This window comes from Coregonus lavaretus (genome assembly GCF_964263955.1).
Source record: "Coregonus lavaretus genome assembly, chromosome: 3".
NCBI lineage: Eukaryota > Metazoa > Chordata > Actinopteri > Salmoniformes > Salmonidae > Coregonus > Coregonus lavaretus.
The window spans coordinates 63314976-63339996 of NC_139990.1; the positions used below are offsets into that span (position 1 = coordinate 63314976).

At 40.7% G+C, this 25021-nt stretch overlaps 3 protein-coding genes across 4 annotated transcripts; 1 reads left to right on the top strand and 2 right to left on the bottom strand.

The window, feature by feature from the left end:
- Positions 1-812: 812 nt before the first annotated feature.
- LOC311123570 (induced myeloid leukemia cell differentiation protein Mcl-1-like) lies at positions 813-3514 on the bottom strand. The gene is made up of 3 exons (XM_084158195.1): positions 2659-3514; positions 2249-2499; positions 813-2144 (listed from the first exon to the last, which is right to left on the bottom strand). Exons 1-3 carry the CDS (start codon positions 3161-3163, stop codon positions 2028-2030), a joined length of 873 nt encoding a protein of 290 aa, XP_084014321.1. The 5' UTR covers positions 3164-3514; the 3' UTR covers positions 813-2027.
- Positions 3515-5938: 2424 nt separating this feature from the next.
- Positions 5939-13266, bottom strand: LOC311123580 (alpha-endosulfine-like). Its single transcript, XM_084158196.1, has 3 exons — positions 13084-13266; positions 10095-10217; positions 5939-8978 (listed from the first exon to the last, which is right to left on the bottom strand). Exons 1-3 carry the CDS (start codon positions 13135-13137, stop codon positions 8808-8810), a joined length of 348 nt encoding a protein of 115 aa, XP_084014322.1. The 5' UTR covers positions 13138-13266; the 3' UTR covers positions 5939-8807.
- A 915-nt stretch (positions 13267-14181) lies between these two features.
- Positions 14182-22643, top strand: LOC311114447 (HORMA domain-containing protein 1-like; the record flags this gene model as incomplete). Of its 2 annotated transcripts, XM_084157192.1 has the most annotated exons (15): positions 14182-14214; positions 14382-14526; positions 14647-14710; positions 14845-14881; positions 14976-14996; positions 15088-15114; positions 15258-15325; positions 17844-17995; positions 20585-20742; positions 20839-20928; positions 21079-21136; positions 21271-21329; positions 21516-21599; positions 21791-21859; positions 22106-22643. In XM_084157192.1, 15 exons carry the CDS (start codon positions 14182-14184, stop codon positions 22193-22195), a joined length of 1155 nt encoding a protein of 384 aa, XP_084013318.1. In that variant the 3' UTR covers positions 22196-22643. The 2 variants fall into 2 exon arrangements, with proteins under 2 accessions (XP_084013318.1, XP_084013319.1); XM_084157193.1 differs by lacking the exon at positions 21516-21599.
- Positions 22644-25021: the final 2378 nt, after the last annotated feature.

Consider the following 25021-nt stretch of genomic DNA (forward strand, 5'->3'; position numbering starts at 1 on the left):
ACAACCAGTCTGGTTCTGACCTTTCTATACATCAGTGACAGACACATATGCAAAGAAAGATCTGTGGTATTTCCGGGCTGTCACTCAGTCATTTTAGTTTGCAAATCACTAAATAAATGTACACTGGATGCATTATACCTGTGGCACTCGGAGATAAAATACTGCTTTGGAATCAAGACATGATTAAATATGCAGAAGCAATTCTCAAGTTGGTAAATTAGTGTGAGCAACAAAGGATGTGGTTCATATTTGCTTCAACTGTTGCAACGCTATGATTGTGGCGTAGACAGATGTCAGATGCAATTTATGTGGAAACATCTCTAAACCTAAAGGGTGAAGCTCACTGACGTTATGCAACATTGTAAAAGATCTTTGGACTGCTGTTAACTTATTTTATTGGCAACTCAGAGGTTGAGTCACCCAAGTGGTTCTGGTGATCTTAGTTTAATAATGGTTATGTTTCTGACAACTGAGGCTGCAGATGAAGTGATACTGTGGTAGACTTCTGCCTATGACACACACACACATATGCATGGTTAACACAGAAGCGCAATTTCTAGGAAATAACCTCACAGTGCATGTCCGGGGGGAGTGGAGTGAATAAGCATGTTTGACTGTGTGTAGGTAGATGACTATGTACAACACAGGATTGAATTTGTGTATGGGGTTACCTTTCAGCACCAGATACTAGCACAGAGCAGATGTCACTGCTATCTTTTCACAAAATCTCCCCCCCCTTCCGAGAAGTAGTCCCAAAGTTCACAGCAGGTTAACAGTTGAACTTCTACTTTGAGACAATTGCAGCCAAAAAGTGAATAGTCACATCCTTTATTCATTGCAGTCACAAAAGTTGCATGATTTTAGCCTTTAATCATAGAACTTCAGGAGATTTAAGGAATTTGCCAGCAAGATGCATCAGGAGGGTTAGTGCTAGTTTGTTAGGTGGAACTGCTGTACATGTTTACTGTCCAGACGATCTTGCCTCTATTGAACCAACGCCAGAGACCATTTGCAATCTTTAAGCTCATATTTAAAACTCATACCTGCGAGCACATTTCATTTACATGGATATAATTTGGAAATTAAACGCTTCAAATACAATCAGCATAGTCTTGAGAATGGAATTTTGAACTGACTTTCAAACACGTCCTCCCTTCCCCCTCCCAGTAAAGCCTAGTGCAACAGCCACAATATTTCCTTAACCAGGAAGTCACATTGCATCCACGCAAATAGTTTGCAAGGCATGACTAGCAAATCTACCCCAAGGAACATGGACTTATGAATGGGATGTAGGCGAGATAGGGGCTTTATGACATGCGTGACAAGCATGTAAGGCAATTAATTGCACGTAAAATACAGTCTTTCCTGCACTTTACATTTTCAATGCCCATAGCCTGGGTTTACCACCTTAGTTGAATTCTAAGGCCCTCATTGGTCAGTTCAATGCAGGTTCTGCCTTTCTTACACCAATCCCTGTATGTACATGTATGACTAATATCACAAGGAACAGAAACACAAGTCATTTGAGCCAACTTTATGGTCAGAGGCGGAACTTTGCCATTGTGAATTATAGCTATTAGCTAGTGCTTTTCCATCTTGATTACTTAAAAAGAGTGAGTTTAACATTTGCAGAGGAATTAACTATGTTTCTGTACGAGTCTAAATTCAACTATACATTTATTACAAAAATAAAATGTCTGTACTTTGTACATTAAATAAAAGCGCCATTTAACAAGTCCATTAGATACCGTTCCGACAACTACCAAATATCCTCATATGGCCCCTCAAACAAAAAAGGCACCAAAACATTGATGTGGAAAAAAGCAAACTTGAGCTTGACACCAAAGCACTGTCCCAATTCAGTCGGTCACTACAATCCAACAGACTGACCCTCTTCTTTGACCAAACAGGACATCATTGGGTAGTCATTCCAACCATGGTGATATTAAGGATTTCGGAGAACTTGCGGGAATAGTCCATTTTCTTTGTTGAAAAAAAAGTAACAGGTAAGTCTTTTATAGTTCAATTCACCTGATCAACATGGCGAGTGTTGCCCCAATCCCAGCAACTCCAGCAAAGGCTATGAGGGTGTTCCTTACTGAGGACTCTGGATCTGGCACATGAAAGAACTCTACAAATCCATTCTGAGAAAGAGACCAAAGGCAGAGTTAGGTTTATTATTAGCTACTGAACAAGTTTAGATTGTGTTACATCTGCAAATGACTAATGGGCCACATAGATGACTCACCCATGCATTGTTTTTGACCAGCCAGTCCCTTTGGTCAGAGAGGAGGTATGTGGCGATCTCTTGGCCCACCAACTCAATGCAGTGTCCCCTGCCCCTCTCCTTCAGGTGCTGGCTCACCACTGATCCAAATGCCACTAGGCTGGCGATGCGACCCCAGTTAGTGATCCCATCACTGAACAGGGTCTTGGCCACAGACTTGATGACGCTCATGTCATCGCTACGATCATCCAAGTCAAGTTTGGCGATCATACCTAAAAAATAAAATAAAAAGGTCTGAGTAAAACGAACTAACCATATTCCTGTTATTAACCAAGTTAGCGCATGATGAGCTCAATACCATCTTTAAACAGAAAATTAGGATATAGCTAGCTAGTGCCAGTGATTTGGATCTATCGAGACCATCTACGTACCATTGTATGCGTATCGGTGCTTTGCTATTACACCCTCCACCACTCGCTTCATCGTCGTAAGAGTCTTGCTTTGCTTCCAACGAAGCGGAGACAGTCCTGTGTAGTCCCCCAAGACGTTCTCAATGAGTTGTCTGGTATCATGTTCCAATACTTCATCGCCCGATGGACAATTCGATATTTCAGACCCACACTCTGACGCCATCTGGGGAGTGCACGGCAAAGAGTCGTCAGAGTCGTCATTGTTGCTTCGGTCTGACAAATGATTATCTAGGACGTTGCTTTTCACGACATTCACTCCTAATTTCGTGGGTCGTGGTGGAGTATCGCCAGTCCCATTTCCCAAGTCAGTATCTACTTTAGACTTCGGTGACGCCCCAGCACATACGGCCCCAGTCGCGCCGAAATAGTACAAAGGGCTAGCACCAGCAGGGTACGAAGATCCTCCGACGACTCCATTTTGAAAATTCAACATCGTAGTTGTGGCTCGTGTAATCGACATACTCATATTGACGTAACGTTTAGATAAAGAAACAAGCGTTTGAAAAATAAATAAAATAAAAAGGTACGCTTCTAGCTGTTATTTTTACGAAAAGCTAGCGCTTAGCTACTTCGTTGCTCAAATATCCCCCATCGTTGACTGCTAACTACAACAGTGAGTCTGAAGCGGAAATGACCAACCTTTTATCGGATAGTTTTTAAAAGAGGAAAAGTGGGAGGGATTATGATGACTTCCGACTCTGCCTCCCCATTGAAGTAACTTTACAAATCTATCTGGGATGTCTTTCCAATAACATTCAGGTAAATACCTCCACGAAGAGAGGATATAAAAATGCATTTTCTCTGCATTGAGCGGTACAGATAAATAAAACAAATTACGTTTGCCATGGCTGAGGACAGTGTGTGCACTTTGCTGTAGCCCTTCAGAGACCGTTGATAAATAACGAATGCGGAGTTCTGCTGTCCCCTGGTGGCAAATGACGGGTTGTGATCATGGACCTTTATTTAACCAGGTAAGCCAGTTGAGAACAAGTTCTCATTTACAACTGCGACCTGGCCAAGATAAAGCATAGCAGTGCGATAAAAACAACAACACAGAGTTACATATGGGGTAAGAAAACATAAAGTCAAAAAATACAACAGAAAATATATATACAGTGTGTGCAAATGTAGCAAGGTATGGAGGTAAGGCAATAAATAGGCTATAGTGCAAAATAATTACAATTAGTATTAACACTGGAATGCTAGATGTGCAAGAGATTATGTGCAAATAGAGATACTGGGGTGCAAAAGAGCAAAATAAATAATATAGGGATGAGGTAGTTGGGTGGGCTAATTTCAGATGGGCTGTGTACAGGTGCAGTGATCGGTAAGGTGCTCTGACAACTGATGCTTAAAGTTTGTCATTTATCAACATACATTTTGTATCAACATACAAAAAAAAAGTATTTAGTCAGCCACCAATTGTGCAAGTTCTCCCACTTAAAAAGATGAGAGGCCTGTAATTTTCATCATAGGTACACGTCAACTATGACAGACAAATTGAGGGGAAAAAATCCAGAAAATCACATTGTAGGATTTTTAATGAATTTATTTGCAAATTATGGTGGAAAATAAGTATTTGGTCACCTACAAACAAGCAAGATTTCTGGCTCTCACAGACCTGTAACTTATTCTTTAAGAGGCTCCTCTGTCCTCCACTCGTTACCTGTATTAATGGCACCTGTTTGAACTTGTTATCAGTATAAAAGACACCTGTCCACAACCTCAAACAGTCACACTCCAAACTCCACTATGGCCAAGACCAAAGAGCTGTCAAAGGACACCAGAAACAAAATTGTAGACCTGCACCAGGCTGGGAAGACTGAATCTGCAATAGGTAAGCAGCTTGGTTTGAAGAAATCAACTGTGGGAGCAATTATTAGGAAATGGAAGACATACAACACCACTGATAATCTCCCTCGATCTGGGGCTCCACGCAAGATCTCACCCCGTGGGGTCAAAATGATCACAAGAACGGTGAGCAAAAATCCCAGAACCACACGGGGGGACCTAGTGAATGACCTGCAGAGAGCTGGGACCAAAGTAACAAAGCCTACCATCAGTAACACACTACGCCGCCAGGGACTCAAATCCTGCAGTGCCAGACGTGTCCCCCTGCTTAAGCCAGTACATGTCCAGGCCCGTCTGAAGTTTGCTAGAGTGCATTTGGATGATCCAGAAGATGATTGGGAGAATGTCATATGGTCAGATGAAACCAAAATAGAACTTTTTGGTAAAAACTCAACTCGTCGTGTTTGGAGGACAAAGAATGCTGAGTTGCATCCAAAGAACACCATACCTACTGTGAAGCATGGGGGTGGAAACATCATGCTTTGGGGCTGTTTTTCTGCAAAGGGACCAGGACGACTGATCCGTGTAAAGGAAAGAATGAATGGGGCCATGTATCGTGAGATTTTGAGTGAAAACCTCCTTCCATCAGCAAGGGCATTGAAGATGAAACGTGGCTGGGTCTTTCAGCCTGACAATGACCCAAACACACCGCCCGGGCAACGAAGGAGTGGCTTCGTAAGAAGCATTTCAAGGTCCTGGAGTGGCCTAGCCAGTCTCCAGATCTCAACCCCATAGAAAATCTTTGGAGGGAGTTGAAAGTCTGTGTTGCCCAGCGACAGCCCCAAAACATCACTGCTCTAGAGGAGATCTGCATGGAGGAATGGGCCAAAATACATTTACATTTTAGTCATTTAGCAGACGCTCTTATCCAGAGCGACTTACAGGAGCAATTAGGGTTAAGTGCCTTGCTTAAGGGCACATCGACAGATTTTTCACCTAGTCGGCTCGGGGATTAGAACCAGCGACCTTTCGGTTACTGGCACAACGCTCTTACCCACTAAGCTACCTGCCGACCCTGGCAACAGTGTGTGAAAACCTTGTGAAGACTTACAGAAAACGTTTGACCTGTGTCATTGCCAACAAAGGGTATATAACAAAGTATTGAGAAACTTTTGTTATTGACCAAATACTTATTTTCCACCATAATTTGCAAATAAATTCATTAAAAATCCTACAATGTGATTTTCTGGAGAAAAAAAATCTCATTTTGTCTGTCATAGTTGACGTGTACCTATGATGAAAATTACAGGCCTCTCTCATCTTTTTAAGTGGGATAACTTGCACAATTGGTGGCTGACTAAATACTTTTTCCCCCCACTGTATAAAGTGGAGGTATCCTGCCCTGTGTGGTTGAAAATATTACTGTAGCTAGAGACAGTTGGTTATTGGTTTCTGATGTAAACTTCACCAGGACTGGTGATCAAATCAATAATGCACTTGAGAAGATAATTGAAAAGAGCAAAAAGTAATTCATATTCATGTAAAAGTTTATTTCAAATACTGACAGATTCGCTGCACTACTTCCACACAACTGAAACATAATTAGTACTCATGTACTTTCTAATTTCTTAAAATCAATATTTTGTTTTGTCTCCTGTTCCACAATCAGCATATCCTTATGTAAACCCCCCAGTTATTGGGAGCAAGGGTGCTCCAGATATCCCTGCAGTTATCTTGGGCCAGGATAAACTTTTGTTGTAGTTATGCAGTGAGTAAGAGAACACTAAAACATCTTTACTGTATGCAAAACAAAAACAGGTTAGGTAAGCAGCACAAGGTACTTTAGAGCACACAGTCATTTTAAATTTGCTTACATTCTGGCATATACTTATCATGGTTGAACAGGACACTTGGTATTTTAACATACCTTGCTCATTGCATTGCTCCATACAAAGCCAGACAGTGCACAAAAACATAGCAATCAAGAATTCCTCTCCTGTTGTTTCAACAACCTTCATTTCAGCATATCCAGTTATATTATTTGACACTTGAATAAGCCTGGAATGGCAGGCTACAATTATTTAGGATTCTGCACAGTCTTTCTGTTCAAAGTCAAGTAACAAGTCGGGGTCAATCCCATTTAAACTCCAGCTGGCCAGTTCCCAAAATGGATTGCATTGATCATGGGTACAATTTCAATTAATATCCTAATTGAAATGGAATTAGACCCCCAACCCTGGAGTGGTTAGTCAGTCTCCCATTGGCAGACATTATTCATGGTAGGCTTGGGTCCGATTGTTTGAATCCTAGGACAGACGTTCTTTATGGGGTAATATGTTAGTTTAAGATTAGTCATCAACTGAATCAGCAGCATTTACACATTCATATTATACAGATTAATTTGTCTCTGTATAAAAAAAATTGATAAAGCAGAAGTAGTGTATTCACTGACAAGAGAAAGGAACCACTGAATCAGAGAACTACAAGTAGTGAAATCAATAATAAAAATAAAGAATCCTCACCCCCAAAAGTCTATTTACAACGGCTGGGACAGAGAAAAGCAGCACATTCATCCTAACCCAGACAACCACACTCAATGCCAATTATCTTCTTCCCTGCAATTTGACACAGGTCAGTGTCTAAACCTCCCAAGATGGGAGTGATCAAGTGTGTATTTTAGCATTTGTGTGGAGTGTGTGATACATTGAGATAGGACAACTAATTCAGTGATAACATAGCCTACAACCTCTGACCTTTAAACCAGGGTGCATGCATTTCACTTTTGTATGATTTATCTAACACACCTGCAAGTTGAACCATCCCAACAGGTGTGAGCAGGGTCAACTAAATACACACTCACACTTTACCCCCTCTCCTCATGTCATAAAATCCCTTCCCTTTGCCATGTGTCAAGTGAGCATATATTTAAAGCACACTGTGTGTCCCAGTTAGGTCTGTGTGAGCCAGGGTCCAGTCAGGGCCAGTTTATCAGGTGGCCGACTGTTTACCCCATTACTGACATCACAGATTTGTATATTTAGAATGTCAATACTTAAGGCTATATGCTTTAGCAGTACGCTGTGAGGCTCCTGGTACATTGCATTTGAAGGAGAGCCTGAGGAGAGGTTTAGCAACGAATGTAATTGGGAACTAGGCTGTAATCTTCTGTTACTGGAAGAATTTCTCAACAGGAACTGCCATTAACAGTGAAAAGAGCCAGATTCTAGTAAATAATGGCTAATAAGTGACAATGAACAAACAATAACCCATTATAAAGACACAAATCATACCAAATGTCAAATTTCTCAACATAATACAGAAATATACATTGCATTTATCCCCAACAAATCTTTTAGGCTTTTTGATGTAATAGCCACAGAACTGAAATTTACTATTAAACAGTTGCCTCTTTTCCCAGCCTTAAAATGACACATGGGTATTCAGTTTGCTGTGGCATTGCTTTCGCCATGGGCAGCCTAAAGACAGAGTGTGTGGATTGTCAGGACATTGAGAGGGAAGGAAGGAAGGAGTGGACAGTGACCATGGACATTCCAGGGCTCCATTTGGTTGCTTGCTACTTCCTATCAGTCGTCTAACTCCTCCAGATTTGCACATTTTGTTACATGTTACGATCATGCAGCATATTTAGAAAAAGAAGAGCAACAGGGAGTCAAGAATTAAAGCGACATGAGCAGACAATGTGCAGTTTCATATCCGTTTGGTCAGGTCAGCGTGGACGACCTTGGATTTTTGTTTGACAAAACATGAGATAAAGGAAACCTCAAATCAGTTTTCACATTTCCCTCTGATTACCACTCCCTTCCTTTGGACACTTCAACATGGTTCCCTTCCCTCCCAGATTTGGTGTGCAAGCAAAATACGCAAACATCTACCCCCAGCTTTGACGAGAACACAACATCGAAAAATGTGGAGCGATCATGGTTCCTAACTCCCTCGTCAACAACATATTTGGGTGTCGTTCGGGATGCAAAAACGTACTGTACATAATACAAAGTGCATTAAACTCAGCCTCCCCGATGGCACATCTACTTTATGTACCTCTGAACACCAAACCAAGACATAAGGGAGGCGGTAGAGCAGAGTGTGCAGAGGGCAGAGCTGTGTGGAGAGATGGTAGATAAGGTTCCAGCTCACCTCCCCTCCCCTCCCCACCCACATACAAGCAATATGTACTGACTTTCACAGCTCTCCCCGATACGTTAAAGCCAAGTGGAGCCTGGAGATGACTAGGGAAGAACATCGTTGGGGGACAGGTGAGGGACGTTAGCTAGGGGCCTGGTGGATGGGTGGAGGCTAGGCTAGCCTGCTAGTTTGCTGGTCACCAAGGAGGACCTCCTCTGGGGCAGGTCCTGTGGCGTGGGAATGTGGTCCCCTGTGACGAGGTTCTTGTCGGGCCCCGCCACGGGCAGCTGTTTGTTCTTCATCTTGGCCTTGGCCATGTTGTAGTCGCCTGAGTCAAAGTACTTTTGCTAGGTGGGGGCAAGATAGAAGGAATTCAATTCAGGTTGTCTGGAGTAGTTCTGCTAGTTCATGTCAATAGGTAGGTTTCCAATGACCCTGGTTTATTCGAAAAAAGCAATGTTGCAAAAATAATCATTGCGACGTGTCATGGAAACGGCAGATATAGGAGAAACGTTCTAAAGATCAACAACATTTTTATCCGTTCGACAGGATTTTTATTTTGTCTAACTTTCTTTATTGCGACATATGATGATGGAAACAATGTTTTTGGAATAAATGATGATTGTATGTGGGGTACGTGATGTCACGAGTAACTATAAAGCTCCACACCACATTTAATTCTAAATGTCTACTGCTTGCAAAATCAATTTTTTTCAACTATAAAAAAAATGTTTATTTGCAGGACAAGGATTGTCCTGACTTTCAAGAATGCCTGAATTGCTTTGCCTTGCTTTTCTGGTTGGCAAGTTTCAACATCCAATTATTTCAGATCTAGTTTCACCATGGCTCCGACCGTGGCGATACGTTGGCATTTGATAATTATTAGAATATGGCAAATATTAGTAAATTATTGCATTCTATACATGCTGGCTTTCGCTGGCTATACCCGAGACATGAAACAGATATGTGGGAGGGCATACAGGCTGTCACCAATTTATTAATGCGCAATTTGCCTAAATGGATAATGGAAACACTTCAACCACTATATTGTTATGCGAAACTGTAGGTTTCTGCAATTTTTTACATGTAATTTTTAGGTGTGAGGTCATTACGTCCAGCTGTTTTTATTGACACAAGTTAGTTAAATGGAAACGCACCCTAGCAGGCAATTGTCGCATCTATTTTCTTTGCGAACTTTCTAAATGTCGAAGAAAGAAAAAAAATCACTGGACAAGTTCATGGAAACATAGCTGCTGTCACAGACATGCCAATGCAATCTGAGATCCTCATAAATGCAGAACGTATTGAAATGTCTTAAAGAGGACTATTCGAAGCCTATGCGATTTCCTAGTCAAGTGGTCAACAAAGGTGTGTAGGCGTTTGTTCCAGCCTAGCACTAAACTAAAATGCTGAATCAAAAGCATGTATTCTCTGTGGCTCTCCAGGAGAAGGGTTCCACTTACCCCTTTCTGTAGCCTCTTCATGAGGAAGTCGGAGCCTCCGGGCTTCTGGCCCAGGCCGGGGTACTTGGCCTTCAGCTTGACCTCTTCGCCCTTCACAAGGTTGGCATTCTTTTCCTGAGAGTCCTGTCCAGACAAAGAAAACATTTCGATGTGCCGTCATATGGGTGCTACTTGCTATGCGCAAGGAATTTTGCTAAAGAGGAGAAACATCAAAACAGTAGGCCTATGTTACCTACGCTTATATATCCCTCATCATAATGTCAGCCTTGATGCACAGAGAAGAAAAAGCATAGGCTATTAAAATAGACATTCTCCATTTAACTGTCCAACGCCTTGTGATATGCAGTAATATAACCTGATGCCTAGTCACCTTACCCCTATAATTATCTACCTCTATTCCTCCAGAATCCCTGCACATTGTAAATATGGTCCTGGAACTGACTGACCCTGTATATAGTATTCTTACTTACTTTCGTGTTCTTATTTCTATTTCTTGTGTGTTTTTGTTCTACCTTATATTATTTTTAGTATTACATTGTTATTGATTACTGCATTGTTGGATTTAGTGGTTGAAGAAAGGCATTTCACTGTACTTGTGACATTAAAACTAATAAGAAGGTTATAAGATGGTCTGATGATGACAAAACAACAAGATTACTGGGCTGCCACTGTGCTCTTCAGAAAGGATTGCATCTGAATCATATAGCCTAACCCTACTCATTTCAGCTGTGAAGTTGGCTAATGCCATGAAAATGACTTGAGGGAGTTGAAGCGTCTTCATAGTATGAGTCACACACTCTGCATGCTCTCCTGCAACACTATCTCTCACGCCCTTATGGTTGCCTGTAATAAACAACTCACTCAGAAGACGAGTATTATAATTGAGTAAGAATTAAGTGTGACTAGAAAGCAGCTTCACATCTATTATTTCCCCCTCTCTCACACACTTTTCCTCAGCTGATGTGGACAAAACAGCCTTGTTACCCCATCACTGACATGTTATTGTTTTCCCCTCATAAAGCCGTTTGTCTGCAAATATGTACAAGCCAAGGGTGGCGTTACTTTATGGTTATTAAATATGATACAGAAACAGACCTTGAGTAATTGCTGACCAAAGTCTAGGTACACAGAGCTTGCAGAGTGGTTCTAGTGTTCACATGACACCTTCATGCTAAAGCTTTTTGTAAGGTGTAAGCCTATGGTTTACTGGAGACAACTCCTGCACTAGACAAACTGGTTTACCCTTTTCTGCCAGTGTGGAGTCCATGGAACGAGGCCAGTGGAAAGTACGTTAACAGGACACACCCTGTTATTGTCCACAGTACAGGTAGACTCTGAGCAGAAGTCAGCAAAATATGTATTCTCTATTGGGGCAATTCCACAGTAACAGAGTGAAGCTAAGACTGATCTTTCACTTTAAAATGTATGTCAAACAAAAACCAATTGCAAAGCTAAACAAACCATACAACTCCATGCACAAGGAATACTTTTAACAATTTCAACAGAATAATAAAAAATATGTTTACTTAAAGAACAGTGCAGATGCAAAGTTTGGTAACAGAATGACAGCTCAAACAGCACAACCCGTCATTCTGTTACCAACCTCTATCTGCACTGTTCTTCAAGTAAATATGTTTTTGTCAAATTTTCTGTGGAAAGTAGTCCTTGTGCATGTATGTTTTTATTTAATTTAATTGTGCAATCATTGGTTTTTAGTTTGGCATACATTTTAAATGGAAAAATCGGAGTCTCAGCATCACTGTTGACATGGAATTGCCCATTGTTAACTTACAACACATTGTAACAAATCTGGCTAAATAAAGCTAAGAAAACATTGAGAAACCCACAAAACACTGCAATCGAAGTACAGGAGAATATCTGCCATTCCATGCAGAGGACAGTGAACGCAAAGCTTTCTGGGGCAGGGATAATAAGTGACTCAAGGTAGAGAAGCCGATGAACAGATTCCCTTGCTGATTCACTTGGATCCATAACGAAAATGTAAAAGTTGCTATATTCAGCCCCAATGAGGGAAAATGCAAGAGTGGACCGGATACTTTCCACTCCCTCAAAAAGTTCCAAACTGCTAGACCCCATAGTAGCTAGCTACCATGAAATGTTATTTTCTCACATGACAGGTTTCTCTTCTTGCCGTTGTATCAAAATACCATTGTATTAATAGCACCCCTTAGCATTGATAAGACAACGTGTAGTATCAGTACCTTCCCTATGTAGACATGCTAGTCAATGCATATTGATATGACCAGTGGGTTTGTCAACTGACTCACCTGAATTCTGACCTTCACCAGTATCCAATCAGGATGCTGCCTGTACAAGTGCCTTTTCATCAGTGTTCTCCATTTGATAGCTGTCACATATTGATATAGATAAGCCTATATTATATATAGCTAAGCCTAATATCAGTGCAACACTTTAAATAACAACATTCACAAAGCATAGGGGACTGAAAACGAGTATGAATCAATAGATGTAGCTTATAAATCCTTATAAGCTTTGTGTGACTGATCAGCTAGCATATAAGTGACTGTGATGATTGACCCTGGTTTCCATTGAAACACTGATTTCAAAGGATAGGCTACTATATTATTGTTTGCCTGACAGTCTCGAAAGCCGGAAGATTCAACCTCAGGCTCAACTACTGCAGTGTCAGGATAGACCAATGAGGCCCAGGCATATCTCATAACCTGTGGACTAGCGAGCCAATGGCACAAAGGAAAACTCAATAATATACAGTACCTATGTTATTATTGCTTATCGAGAGACACGTAAATGTTACTCAAGACCTTTCCAAAAGATTTATACACACTGTCATTGCTTGTAAACGAGACGTTTAAAGGTTTGATGCCATAACGAAAGCTAACTAGCTAGCTATCAATTCAAACACTTCACTTGTAACGCGTTCCAACAAACATAGAGCTAGCGTTATAGCTAGCTGGCCAACTCAAGAGTGTCATGATATTAAACCCACCTGTTTTTCATCCTCATATTCCATCTGAGTATCTGATAGATTTTCGGACGTCATTACGCAGCTATAATGGACTGGAAGTCTGATTTGCTTGAAAACGCAGGTTAGAATGTACGCAGGGGTGCTCTTCTAGCTTCCACTGCTAGCAAAAATATAATCTGTCTCTTGTGAACAAGGCTCCTCGACAAAAAAAAAAAAGGCTAAACCATGTGGGATTGCCATTTGTGACAGACATATACAGTAACCAATGGTATAAGGAAACACGTTGTATTAGAGACCAGGAGAGCCAATGAAAAATGCTACTAATCGTAGAGCGATGCGGATTGACAGTGCTGTGTCCAATAGAGTGCGAATATTCAATCTGTGCGCAGCGTTGCATCAAACTACACCAACAACAGAGCAAATTCCATACAGTGCCACAACATTAACAACTTCATTTAAAACTGATATTTACCTCGGCCAGGACATATCACTACCTTTGATATCACAAATCACTCAATGCATGTTGTGGTGGCAAGAAATGTACGTTACCTAAGGCTGCCCTCTGATTGGCTACTTCAGCTGTCAGGTTTGGCGGGTAGTTCGAGAAAAAACGTGTGTGTGTGTGCGTGTGCGTGTGTTTACGTGCGTGTGCGTGCGCTTACGTGCGTGCGTGTGCGTGTGTGTGCGTGTGTGCGTGTGCGTGTGTTTGGTGTGTGTGTTTGGCCCACGGTCCAATAGTTTCTTAGTAAATTCGATCTGGCTAGCTAGCTAGCTTATTATTTTTTCAACCAAAAACCAGGTTGTGTGACTGCGCTTTTTCTAGGTAGTAATAGCTAGCTATGTGAGTTATGCAATTTCATACTATTCACATTACATTTACACATTCACAATGTGTTGTAGAGTAAAGTCAGTGTCATCAGTAGGTGTGTGTACTGCTAGCTACGTTAGCTAGGTAGCTAACAAGATTAATATCAAATATTCATGTATCTATTTGTGTAAGCTAGTACGTTAGCTAGCTAGCTACATATTTTAACATAGCTTTACCTTGATAGCTAGCTACCTGGCTTCTGATTCATCTTTATTTTGTAGATTTACAACTGCTTATCAACTATTACTACCATGGCCTGTGAACAACGTTTGCGGGCTGCTCAGGTAAAACCTCTGGCGACCTTGGTCCTATTGTATTGCTGTTTTAAAGCTAGCAAATGGCATGTTCTATGATGGCATGTTCTAATAGCATGTTCTATGAATATTTACATGATTCTATTTATTCAAAAATATTCAAAGGTGTAAGAGCCTGTCTTTGTTATCTTTTATAGGGCACCCAGTTGCTGCCAAATGTAGTTTCAACAGAGCAGCAGTCCTTGATTGTTGTGAAGAAACTGCTGGCCATTGCAGTCTCCAGCATCACTTATCTCAGGGGTCTTTTCCCAGAAAAAGCTTATGGGAGAAAATATGTTGAAGGTAAAGCGCATTTTATGTTCTTTTTAAATGTACTCTATTGTTATTTAAATCATGATACTGTAGCTAGCCAACATCTTCAAGAAGTAGCCTTACACTTTCTTCTCTCTCTCTATGCCACAGAGCAGAAAGTGATGATCCTCAGGGAGGAGCGCACCTGCCCTGGTGCCAGTCAGATTGTACAGTGGTCAGTATACACCACCAAGCCTCAGTGGGAAATTCCAGTACAGTGTTTTCTCTGTGGCCAAATCCTTTCTCTTTATCCTGGTTAGATCATTTATTCAGTGTTGATTAATTAAGACTCTTTTATACACCTCCCAGGATGCAGGGATGCTTTGATGCCCTTCAAAGAAAATACGTAAGTGAGATACTAGTATTTAGTTGTTTATTTATTATATGCATGTTATTAATGTGAATTAATTACATATAATGAATGTCTTGTATTCCAACAGTTGCGGACGGTCGTTATGTCTGTAAGTATATCTTATCGAATATTTTCTTCAGCATATAAAGCATTTTAATTTTCCGTTGCTAAAGTTTGTATTCTCCTTCCACTTTCTATAGATATACACAGACCCAGAGAATCCAAAGGTAATAGACAACTTTTTAACCCCATAGGTATTTATCATAGTAATGCTTTGATTCTCTGGACTAGAACAAGATCTACAGTATATGTAACCTCTTGAATCAAGCCTTTTCTCATTGTGACACTGGTCTTTCTTTACAATTTGCAGAAGGTTACTGAATGCTACCAGTTCAAAGTCGAATACACTGAAAAGGGACCCAAAATTGACTTTGAAAGGTATAGCGTTGTGAATGTGTATTAGGGTTGAATGGCGGGAACCCGGTTACTGAGATTTACCGAGATTTACCGCCAAAACCACTCCCTTTTCCCGGGATAAATAACAGCGAGAAACTGGTAAATTATAATAAATTATTTATATGAACAGCTTGACGTGAAATGGAACTGTTAAATTATATGCGATGTCTAAATCTGGATTCTCTAAGGCCTTCCCTCTGGTCACTGCATGATGAATCATCAATGCTCTGGGTGGGGACCAACAGCCCATCTCAGTATGTAGACCTATCATCTCATCATGGTAACTTTTTTTATTGTGACAGGTAGACCTACATGTGCTGCAGCATAGCCTATGCTACAGTAATATAAAGACCGAATGCGCATCTAATTTACCCATCTCCATCTGGCTTTCGGGGATCACCATATTTTTTTATTGTAAAGATGATTTTTCTTTTTTATTTGACGAGTTTAAAACACTCCTAAATCGTTGCTTTAAATCAGTGCACGAGTGAACGCTCTCTCGCAGTCTTTCTCTCCATCAATTCCATTCAAATTGCATCCAAAATAGATAATCCTGTTCAAGATTGATATATATAGGCCTATTTATAGATGTGCTAGCCTACCTCTTTCAGGTAATAAATCCAATGCAGTATTAGCCTTAAATTTAGCTAATGAATGATGGGTAATGCATAATAAGCTTCTAACTTATAGCCTCTGTCTCTTATAACCTGTGCTCCGCTGGCCTCTCTCTGTAAAAAATGCTCCTTAGCTCTTGGAGTCCCATGCAGGAAAAGCTAAACTAGAATAGTGGCTGGACACTATTTTTTTTAGCATTTCTTATACCAATAGACTATTCGAAGAGGGACACATATGGAGGACTAAAAGTGCCACAATTAAATAAATAAATACACCATTAAATAATTACTTAAATGTGTCATTAATTAATTAAAATTAGAATTAAATACATAAATGTGTTATTAAATGTGTCATTAATTAATTCAAATACCGATTCATTTTATGTAAAATACATATATAATAATTTCACTATTTACATTTACATTTCATGGTCCTGCGTTGGAGTGCTTCCTGAATTACTTAAAACTGTCAAACTGACCCATCAAAAGTTGGTAGGCGGAACCTAACGCCTGATTGGTTACCCTCTGCATCAAGCCAAGACAAATCAATTCCGGATAATGTCAGCAGGTCCTGCTTCTACATCCTCTGCTAAGTTTAAAATGTCTCTAACCAACTCCCTGGAAAGTTCACGGAGATCCTCCATTGTCTCTATCCAGGTTGGCCTACTCTACTTCAGACCAAAGCAATGGATCAGACTAGATTCGCGTTAGCCCCGCCCACTGACTTTGATGGGTCAGTTTGACAGTTTTAAGTAATTCATGAATCACTGCAATGCAGGATCATGAAATGTAAATGTAAATAGTGAAATAATTATATATGTATTTTACATAAAATGAATCGGTATTTGAATTAATTAATGATACATTTAATTACACATTTATGTATTTAATTCTAATTTGAATTAATTAATGACACATTTAAGTAATTATTTAATGGTGTATTTATTTATTTAATTGTGGCACTTTTAGTCCTCCATAGACACAAGCTCTTGTTTGCTGAATGTTAAATACAGCACCCAATAGAACTCATGGGTAGTTTGAAAGAAGAGCGAACGAGCGATGGCGGTAGGCTATAGCAGTTATTTATACAGACCCATAACCATTCAATCCTCGTGAAGAGAAGTGAAAGCCTTTTGCATCTCATTCTAGTCCTATATTATTCAAATATGTCATTAGAATGATGAAGATAAGGACAATGAAACATATTTAATTTAAAGCAAGGAAGGAATGAAGCAACAAAAGAGAGAGAAAGAAGAGGTAGGCTAATAACATTAGGGGAAATATAATGAAAAATACTTGTAACTTTGTAGGCCGCATGTGCTGCACCAGAATCACATTTTCTCTCCGTGCTTTATCATGGTTTGAATGAAGTGCATAATTCCAGTCCATATAATACAGTATAATACAATGCAGTACAGTAATACAGTTCACACTCAAAAAGATTACTGGAGCTTGTTTCATTTATTTACCCAAGAGAGCATCTATGTGCTTTTATATTTTTCTGTCTTATGTAATCTGCAGTAGCTGTATTGGATAACGGTACAATCATTTGGGCTTTTTTGGGCTTGGGCTCATAAAATGTATTTTATCTGCCTCAGGTTGCATCAGGCTTGAATATTCGATCAAAGCTCTAATCAAATCCAGACATAGGCCTATTTATATGCTTTGTAATGCTTTTGAATGACACTTCCGGTTTTGGCGGTAAATACCGGCTTACCCCAGAGAAAAGTGATTTATTCCTAGGATGGAACATTTGTAAAATACCGGGAAAATATTCAACCCTAATGTGTATAACATAATGATAACATGGCAGAATTTCATTGAGAAACATTGACGAGAGAAACTTTTTAATTGTGTAAAAGTTTTTACATTTATTTTTGTTTTAGCAAAAACAGCAAGAATCTGGGAAAGATGGCTTGCAGCAACACAAAAAAGTCCAGCATCCTCCTGGTGCGTAAACTCTACACACTGATGCAGAACCTGGGTCCTCTGCCAGACAATGTCTGTCTCAACATGAAACTCTCCTACTACGACGACGGTAAAGACCACACAGTGATGTAGAGTAAGCTAAAAGAAAAGAGATGATGTGATGCAATACGCTGCGCAAGTGACGTCATCCTACGTCATACTTCCGGGGTCATGTCCCGGGTCTTTTCAATGTGCTCCAAGATTATATGATCAAAATCATGAAAATGCAGCCATTTAATTACACTGAGTATAACAAACATTAGGAACACCTTCCTAATATAGCCTCAATTCATTGGGGCATGGTCTCTACAAGTCTTCAAAAGCGTTCCACAGGGATGCTGGCCCATGTTGACTCCAATGCTTCCCACTGAGTCAAGTTGGCTGGATGTCCTTTGGGTGGTGTACCATTCTTGATACATACGGGAAACTGTTGAGTGTGAAAAACCCAGCAGCGTTGCAGTTCTTGACACAAACCGCCTGGCACATACTACCATACCCCATTCAAAGCACTTCAAATGTGTCTTGCCCATTCACCCTCTGAATGGCACACATACACAATCCATGTCTCAATTGTCTCAAGGCTTAAAAATCCTTCTTTAACCTGTCTCCTCCCCTTCATCTACACTGATTGAAGTGGATATAACAAGTGACATCAATAAGGGATCATAGCTTGCACCTGGATTCACCTGGTCAGTCTATGTCATGGAAAGAGCAGGTGTTTTGTATACTCAGTGTATATTTGTGTATTGATTTACACATACCCGATGCCTTTTATCAAAATATTTGACGCTCAAGAAGTAAGATACATCACGAAAGTTAGAGAAGTCTCATTTGAACTACATCTCCTGCAGCGTTGTTAGCATGCCTGAGCGTGCCTTCTCGAGCTGAGGACTTACAGGAAGGTAACAACCTGTTAGTTACAGGCCGTTTGATGTGTTTTATATTAGATTAGGCTGGGGGTTTTCAGTGAACGTTGCCAACCAGTGCCTTTTGATTTGTAGTTCATGCAGTGGCGGCTCCTGAAAAAATTCTCAGGGGGGGGCAATTTTTCTGATGATTTAGGTGACCTACACACATTTTAAAAAAGATATGTCCAGCAACAACATGAAGACAGGGGCAGCATATAAGTCAATACCAGAAGCATTTATTGACTGATCTCAAAAGTGTTGGCTTACCAGGGTTGGTGGAGCCCTCAGTTTCATCTTTGCCTCGCAAAGCTAACTCAAACACTCCGCAAAACTTCACACACTGGATTAGCCGGCTGAGGATGTGGCGGTTCTTGCTAATGTCGTAGTAAATATATTTGTTATAGTGAATATGGAATATGATATGTTGAGTAAAATGTTGTGCTAAGATCTATTTAGGTCAGGAGCTGGTTATAAGTTCTGTTCCTATCCAATAACAATGGACAAAAGGGTCCTATCTTGTCAGCCTTGTCAGTTTCAGTTCTCCAGTAAACTTGTGATTATCAACACTAACCTCATCGTTGTGGCGGCGGACAGCTAGCCTGTATCCCTCATCCAGTTGAGTGGGAATGTTCACTCTCCCCAAAGCAGACAATCTCAAACAGCTATCCATGTGGGTCTTTGACAGCTCATGTTTCTTAATCTTTCCTGAAAGATGGTGCATGTCCGTTACACACCAGTCGCTGTCCAAGCGGTGCTGTCTGCCGTGCCGCCTTCAGGGTGAAAGAGTAAGCAGGGGGTAGCAGAAGACTGCATTAGCTACATCGCAGCCTGCTAGCCAGGTTTTTCGTTCGTACCAATTTTTGGAAAATCCTCGGGTGTAGGACTTCCCCCCTTTAGTAGAAACCTGTTGAATTATTAAATTTGGTCTGGGAGGTCCTAATTGTTTCGTTGCCAATTTATCTTCATTTGTTCGCTGACAAAAAGGAACTTCTTTCAAAGACACAATCGAGTTGCACTGAAGCCTAGCCATTTTGATAGTAGTAGTGAATTGATTGACGAGGCTACCCGCTCTTTTCTTAGTTACGTTCATGGTTATGTTACGTATGACGAAAGCGCGTAAGTGCAAGCCCTCAGAAACCCATAGAGATTGTATTGAAAGCTCTGATATTTGAAAAAAATAGATTTTACATGGGAGTCTATGACAGACTTCTGGGCGATTTTCAACCTGACTGAAATCGCCCCAAAAGTGGGGGGGGCCATTTGAAGCACGACTTTAGCCTGATTGGACATTTAGTGGCACTGTGGCAGATCAGACGTCTAGATTACAACACTGATAACTACTGTTGCCGTGATATAATTGATTAGAAAAAAAATCCCTTCCTTTTCCCGTTTGGCAGTGCGTCGCCCATATCGCCCTATTGAACACACCGCCCCTGAGTTCATGTGTGTAGTTGAAATGAAACGGTTGTACCTTTTCAGCTTTGTGCTTCTTCAAATATGTTGAAAAACGGCATATGGTAAATAAATATATATGAAAACACATACATTTTAATATATATCTTAAATGACCGCGTTTTTATGAATTTGACAATATATTTTGACAATATTTTAAGCCCATTCTTAGCCTACAAAACCTGGACGGACTACAGAAGTCAAATTGAAGCACTACTTTCATAGTGTATAACAAGTATATGTTTTTAAAAGACCACATAAAGAGTGTGTGTGTATTTGCATGTGTGTATATATCTCAGTCACTCCCCAGGACTACCAGCCCCCAGGATTCATGGAGGGGGACTGTGATAGCATGCAGTTTGAGAAGGAGCCCGTCAACCTGATCATGGGCGAGGTGGTCACTCCCTTCCACACCCTGAAGGTGGACGTGACCACAGAGAGAGAAAGGCTGGAGCAGGTATGAAGGAAAGGGGGGAAATAACTAAAGAGAGAGTAATGTCAACCAGATTAATGGGTGACACGTTGATTAACAGCTGTCCCCTTTTCTCTGTAGGTTGATGACGAGCAGCCCATATGCGTGAGGGACAAGTGGGAACTGAAGATGGAGGAGGGGGGGACAGTGACCAAGATCAGCAGTCAGCAGGTGAGACCTGAGGCTGACATAAATCTAGGCTAATTTGACTGGGCGCCTATGGCAGGATGCTATTGTTTTAACCCAGTAGGGGGCGATGCTGTCTATCCCATGGGATATACCTACAGTATATAACATTTTTATTGGGGTTTCTACTTTTAGACTCGCATGATAAAAGTAATGGAAAATCCAGACGACGACCTTTACTTGGACAATTCAGGTAGGACCTCCTCTCTCAAAACCTAGTGTAAAGAGGTTTTGCTGAACATGATAACTTCTTTTTTTAAGAAGTCAAATGCAGTCTGAAATCCATGTTTTGTTTTATTTTGTTTCCATCATGTTTGATGCTCAAAGAGGTCCAGGTGAACTGCCAGGAGAAGATGGTGTGTGAGGAGAGCACAGAGAACTCTCAGGTAAAATCACAGCAAAATGTACATTCTACATAATCAGTACTAAGATAGGCCTTGTATCAACCAAATGCAGATACAGAGCAATACAAATGCACAGGTGGGATAGTACTGTATGGATATAAAGTACTATAGGGGCTGCTCCAGTTGTGAAGGTAACGGTCTATGGTTTGATTGACCTGTCTGTCTCAGATGGACACTTTGGTAAAGAGGACCTCTGACCTGGAAGTGGCCATTAAGAGAACCAGGAGCGGACGCGTCACCAGGTCCACCCTGGTCAGTGCCCCTCAAAACTCACAACCCTATCTAACTCCTACTGGTCCTGTTCAAATGGAAGACATCTTTGTATAACGTAATGTAAAAATGACCACGGAGGATGTATATCTATGGTACCAGTGTATCCGACTAGCTTCACAAGCACTTCCCTGCAGTCTGTGATTTACTGTCTTTGTTCTGTGTGTGTACAGGAGAGAAAGGCTGAGACTGAGGTGCACAGCGTCAGCAAGAAGAAGCCCTCTCCCATCGAAGACAAAATGGTGGGAGACGCCCCCTGGAGCATCATAGATTTCAGTCCCCAGTCTTACTCATAGAACGAGTAATAATAATGAGCAAATTGTCTTTTAAAGATAAAAGTTCCCTGACCTACATGTTTTTTAACAAGTCGATATGACTCATTCAGTCCATCCCATCTCGATGGATACAGAATATTGTTTGGCAATCATTATTCATTTTAGAGTTTATTTTATTAGTTGGTAAACTGTCTGTCACTCTCTGATTGGCAGATATCGCAGTTGGAGTTCCCCTGCAGTCAGGATGTCCAGGCCTCTGTGCAGAAGAAACGCAAGTTCAGCGAACCCAAGGAACGCTTCTGACCTTTCCACCTCACCTATAAGACACCTGTCAAGACCAGAATCGATTTTCTAATTTGCCTGGGCAAAATCTCTGCCTTTTTAGTTGTGAGACTATTTTAAAGGAAAGGTGTAGTGCCCACCGCCAACACCATTCTGTCGTTACAATGGAAAGGACAAAGGAAATAGTTATTTCTAGTCCACCTCGTTGTTTATGTTTATACTTTAGTTTCCGTTGTTGAGTTACATGCTAATGTGTGATGTGGAGACTGGGGAAAATGTATTTTCTACAATTGTATATTAGGGTCTGCGAAGTGCGAAACCCACAGTTTTATTTATTTCAAAGGATTACGTTTTTTTTTTAAGTCAATATATTTTTTCATGGTTTGTCTTATGATTATCATTAACTTTACACTGTGCAAAATTGTGTTTATATTTTATATTGTTATAATTTATATAGTATCAATATACAGTACCCTCCTGTTGTAAGTTATTTTATTAAATGTATCTTTCAAATATATTAAAGTTCCTTTTCTCAGTTTTGAAAAAGGTTTCTTATTTCAGTCTGTATGGTTAAGAGCAAATAGTTCTACACACTAGTGCTGAACCTCAGTTATAACTGCTTACATCAGCAGCAAACCTGGGTGCACCTGTTTTAGTGTCGTGGTTGGAAAAAGGAAGCGCAAATGCTTGCTACAATTCAAGATCAAAGAGCTTCAGCTTCCTGTCTGCAAGGCCTGATGCTGTTCTTAGCATGAGCGCAAAACATCTGTACAATACTGTATCATCTTCTTGTTAAATAATAGCCAAATGGCGGCATTAGCATGAGGTGTGACTTAAATGAAGCTGTTAAGTGAAAGTGGATTATATCTGTACACACTGACCTTTGGGCTGAGATAACCGGCCATCAGCAGCCGCCTGCCTGCCTGGCTGCTGTGTGTTTTTAATCAGCTGTTGTTTTTCCCAGAGAGAGGGACATTTGCTGATAGACTGCCTTAACCCACTGCAGATCAATACTGCAGGAAGCCTTTGTGATGCATATCCAAACAGGCCCTCCCTCTTCTCTCCACCATACCGGCTGGCGGGAGAGAGGGAGAGTCCATCAAATCAGCTCCTACATCCAAACAGGGCTTGTCTTCGGCACTGGAGAATAACCTCATTTCATTGTCTCTTGTTTTTTATGGGCACTGGAGATAACATTCAAGTGGAAAGTGGAATAGACTGCAACATCTAGTGCAATGCCCTCTGCACCTTTGACAATACCCACATAACAGCGAATTGACAATCTTTATGAGCTGTGAAAAGCGTTTTTCAACTGTTTTTATTATAATCGACAGCCCACTGTCATAAAATGACAGTAAGAAAGTCTCTCTCTCTACTCATGTTATACTATATTGTAGTTACAGTATCTGTGTATCCAGGTTGATTATTGTAACCAATACTTAATCTAATAGTGCACATTGAACAGGTGGCGTTTATAATTGAAGATCAATCTAACTCCTATAGCTTTGTAACAGTGGAGGCTGGTGAGGGGAGGACAGCTCATAGTAATGGCTGGAATGGAGTGAACACATGGAAACGTGTTTCATTCCAGCCACTCCATTCCAGCCATTACGATCCCCTCACCAGCCTCCACTGCTTTGTAATTATTGGCAACTAGCTACTTGACAGCATTAATGGGACTTAAAATGTAGCTACAGTTTTAACGTGTGTAGTTTATAGTAAGGTTTATTTGATCTTGAACACATTAGTGTCTAAAAGCTGAATTGCAGTGTATATCAAGTGTGTAATACATCAGAGAAAATACCGTATGATTGAAGCTCTTCTAGCCTCCTCAAATGAGGTAAAGTGCACAAATGAATCAAAAACAACACGCCAATATCAGCAGACAACATCTGAATTGCAATGCTACTTACCTCCTCTCAAACGGTCCACTCTACATTATGCCTATACTGCACACGTCTCAATAAATTAATTCTGAAATTAAATTCAGGGACACACGTCGAATGGCAAGTGTTAACAGATCAATCAGCTGGTCAAACATGAGGCTGGTTTCAGAGGCCGTCTCTCCCCCTATGTGGAGCCAAGGCCCGGGTCTCTGAGTCAATATGAGCCGGCCAAGGCGGTTCGTATGATGAGGAGGGAAGCCCTGTCAGACAAACAGACAGACGGACTGATAGACAGATGGACTGGCCCATCCCTGGGCCTTAGATTAGAGAGACTCTCAGACTGCATGCAGAGGGTGCTGTGCATGGCCTGTGGGCTCAGAGGCGAGCGGGGTTTAGAGGCGAGCGGGGGGAGCGGGGGGATAGAACTGGACATTCAGCCAGGGATCGTGACCCCTTTGACCTTGCCAGAAGGGCAGCAAATGTTTTCTAGCTGATTAGCGGTTCTTCAACAGAGCATCGTGGCTGATGTTAACCCTTTGCTATAAGGTAAAAGGAAACTGGGGGAGTCTCCTTGGAATATAGATGACATGGTATCTGAGCATGATATGAACAATAACAACAATTTGAGGGTAAGCCTGATATACACTACCAGTCAAAAGTTTGGACACACCTACTCATTCAAGGGTTTTTCTTTATTTTTACTATTTTTTACATTGTAGAATAATAGTGAAGACATCAAAACTATAATATAACACATATGGAATCATGTAGTAACCAAAAAAGTGTTAAACAGATCAAAATATATTTTATATTTGAGATTCTTCAAATAGACACCCTTTGACTTGATGACAGCTTTGCACACTCTTGGCATTCTCTCAACCAGCTTCATGAGGTAGTCACCTGGAATACATTTCAATTAACAGGAGTGCCTTCTTAAAAGTTAATTTGTGGGATTTATTTC

Excerpts from the sequence above, each read along its gene's own strand:
- LOC311123570 (XM_084158195.1), bottom strand. The coding sequence starts at position 3,163 with ATGAGTATGTCGATTACACGAGCCACAACTACGATGTTGAATTTTCAA. Across the intron at positions 2,500-2,658 it reads GCACCGATACGCATACAATG|GTATGATCGCCAAACTTGAC; the intron begins GTACGTAGATGG and ends TTTATTTTTTAG. Across the intron at positions 2,145-2,248 it reads TGGTCAAAAACAATGCATGG|AATGGATTTGTAGAGTTCTT; the intron begins GTGAGTCATCTA and ends TCTCTTTCTCAG.
- LOC311123580 (XM_084158196.1), bottom strand. The coding sequence starts at position 13,137 with ATGACGTCCGAAAATCTATCAGATACTCAGATGGAATATGAGGATGAA. Across the intron at positions 10,218-13,083 it reads AATATGAGGATGAAAAACAG|GACTCTCAGGAAAAGAATGC; the intron begins GTGGGTTTAATA and ends TTGTCTGGACAG. Across the intron at positions 8,979-10,094 it reads TGAAGAGGCTACAGAAAGGG|CAAAAGTACTTTGACTCAGG; the intron begins GTAAGTGGAACC and ends GCCCCCACCTAG.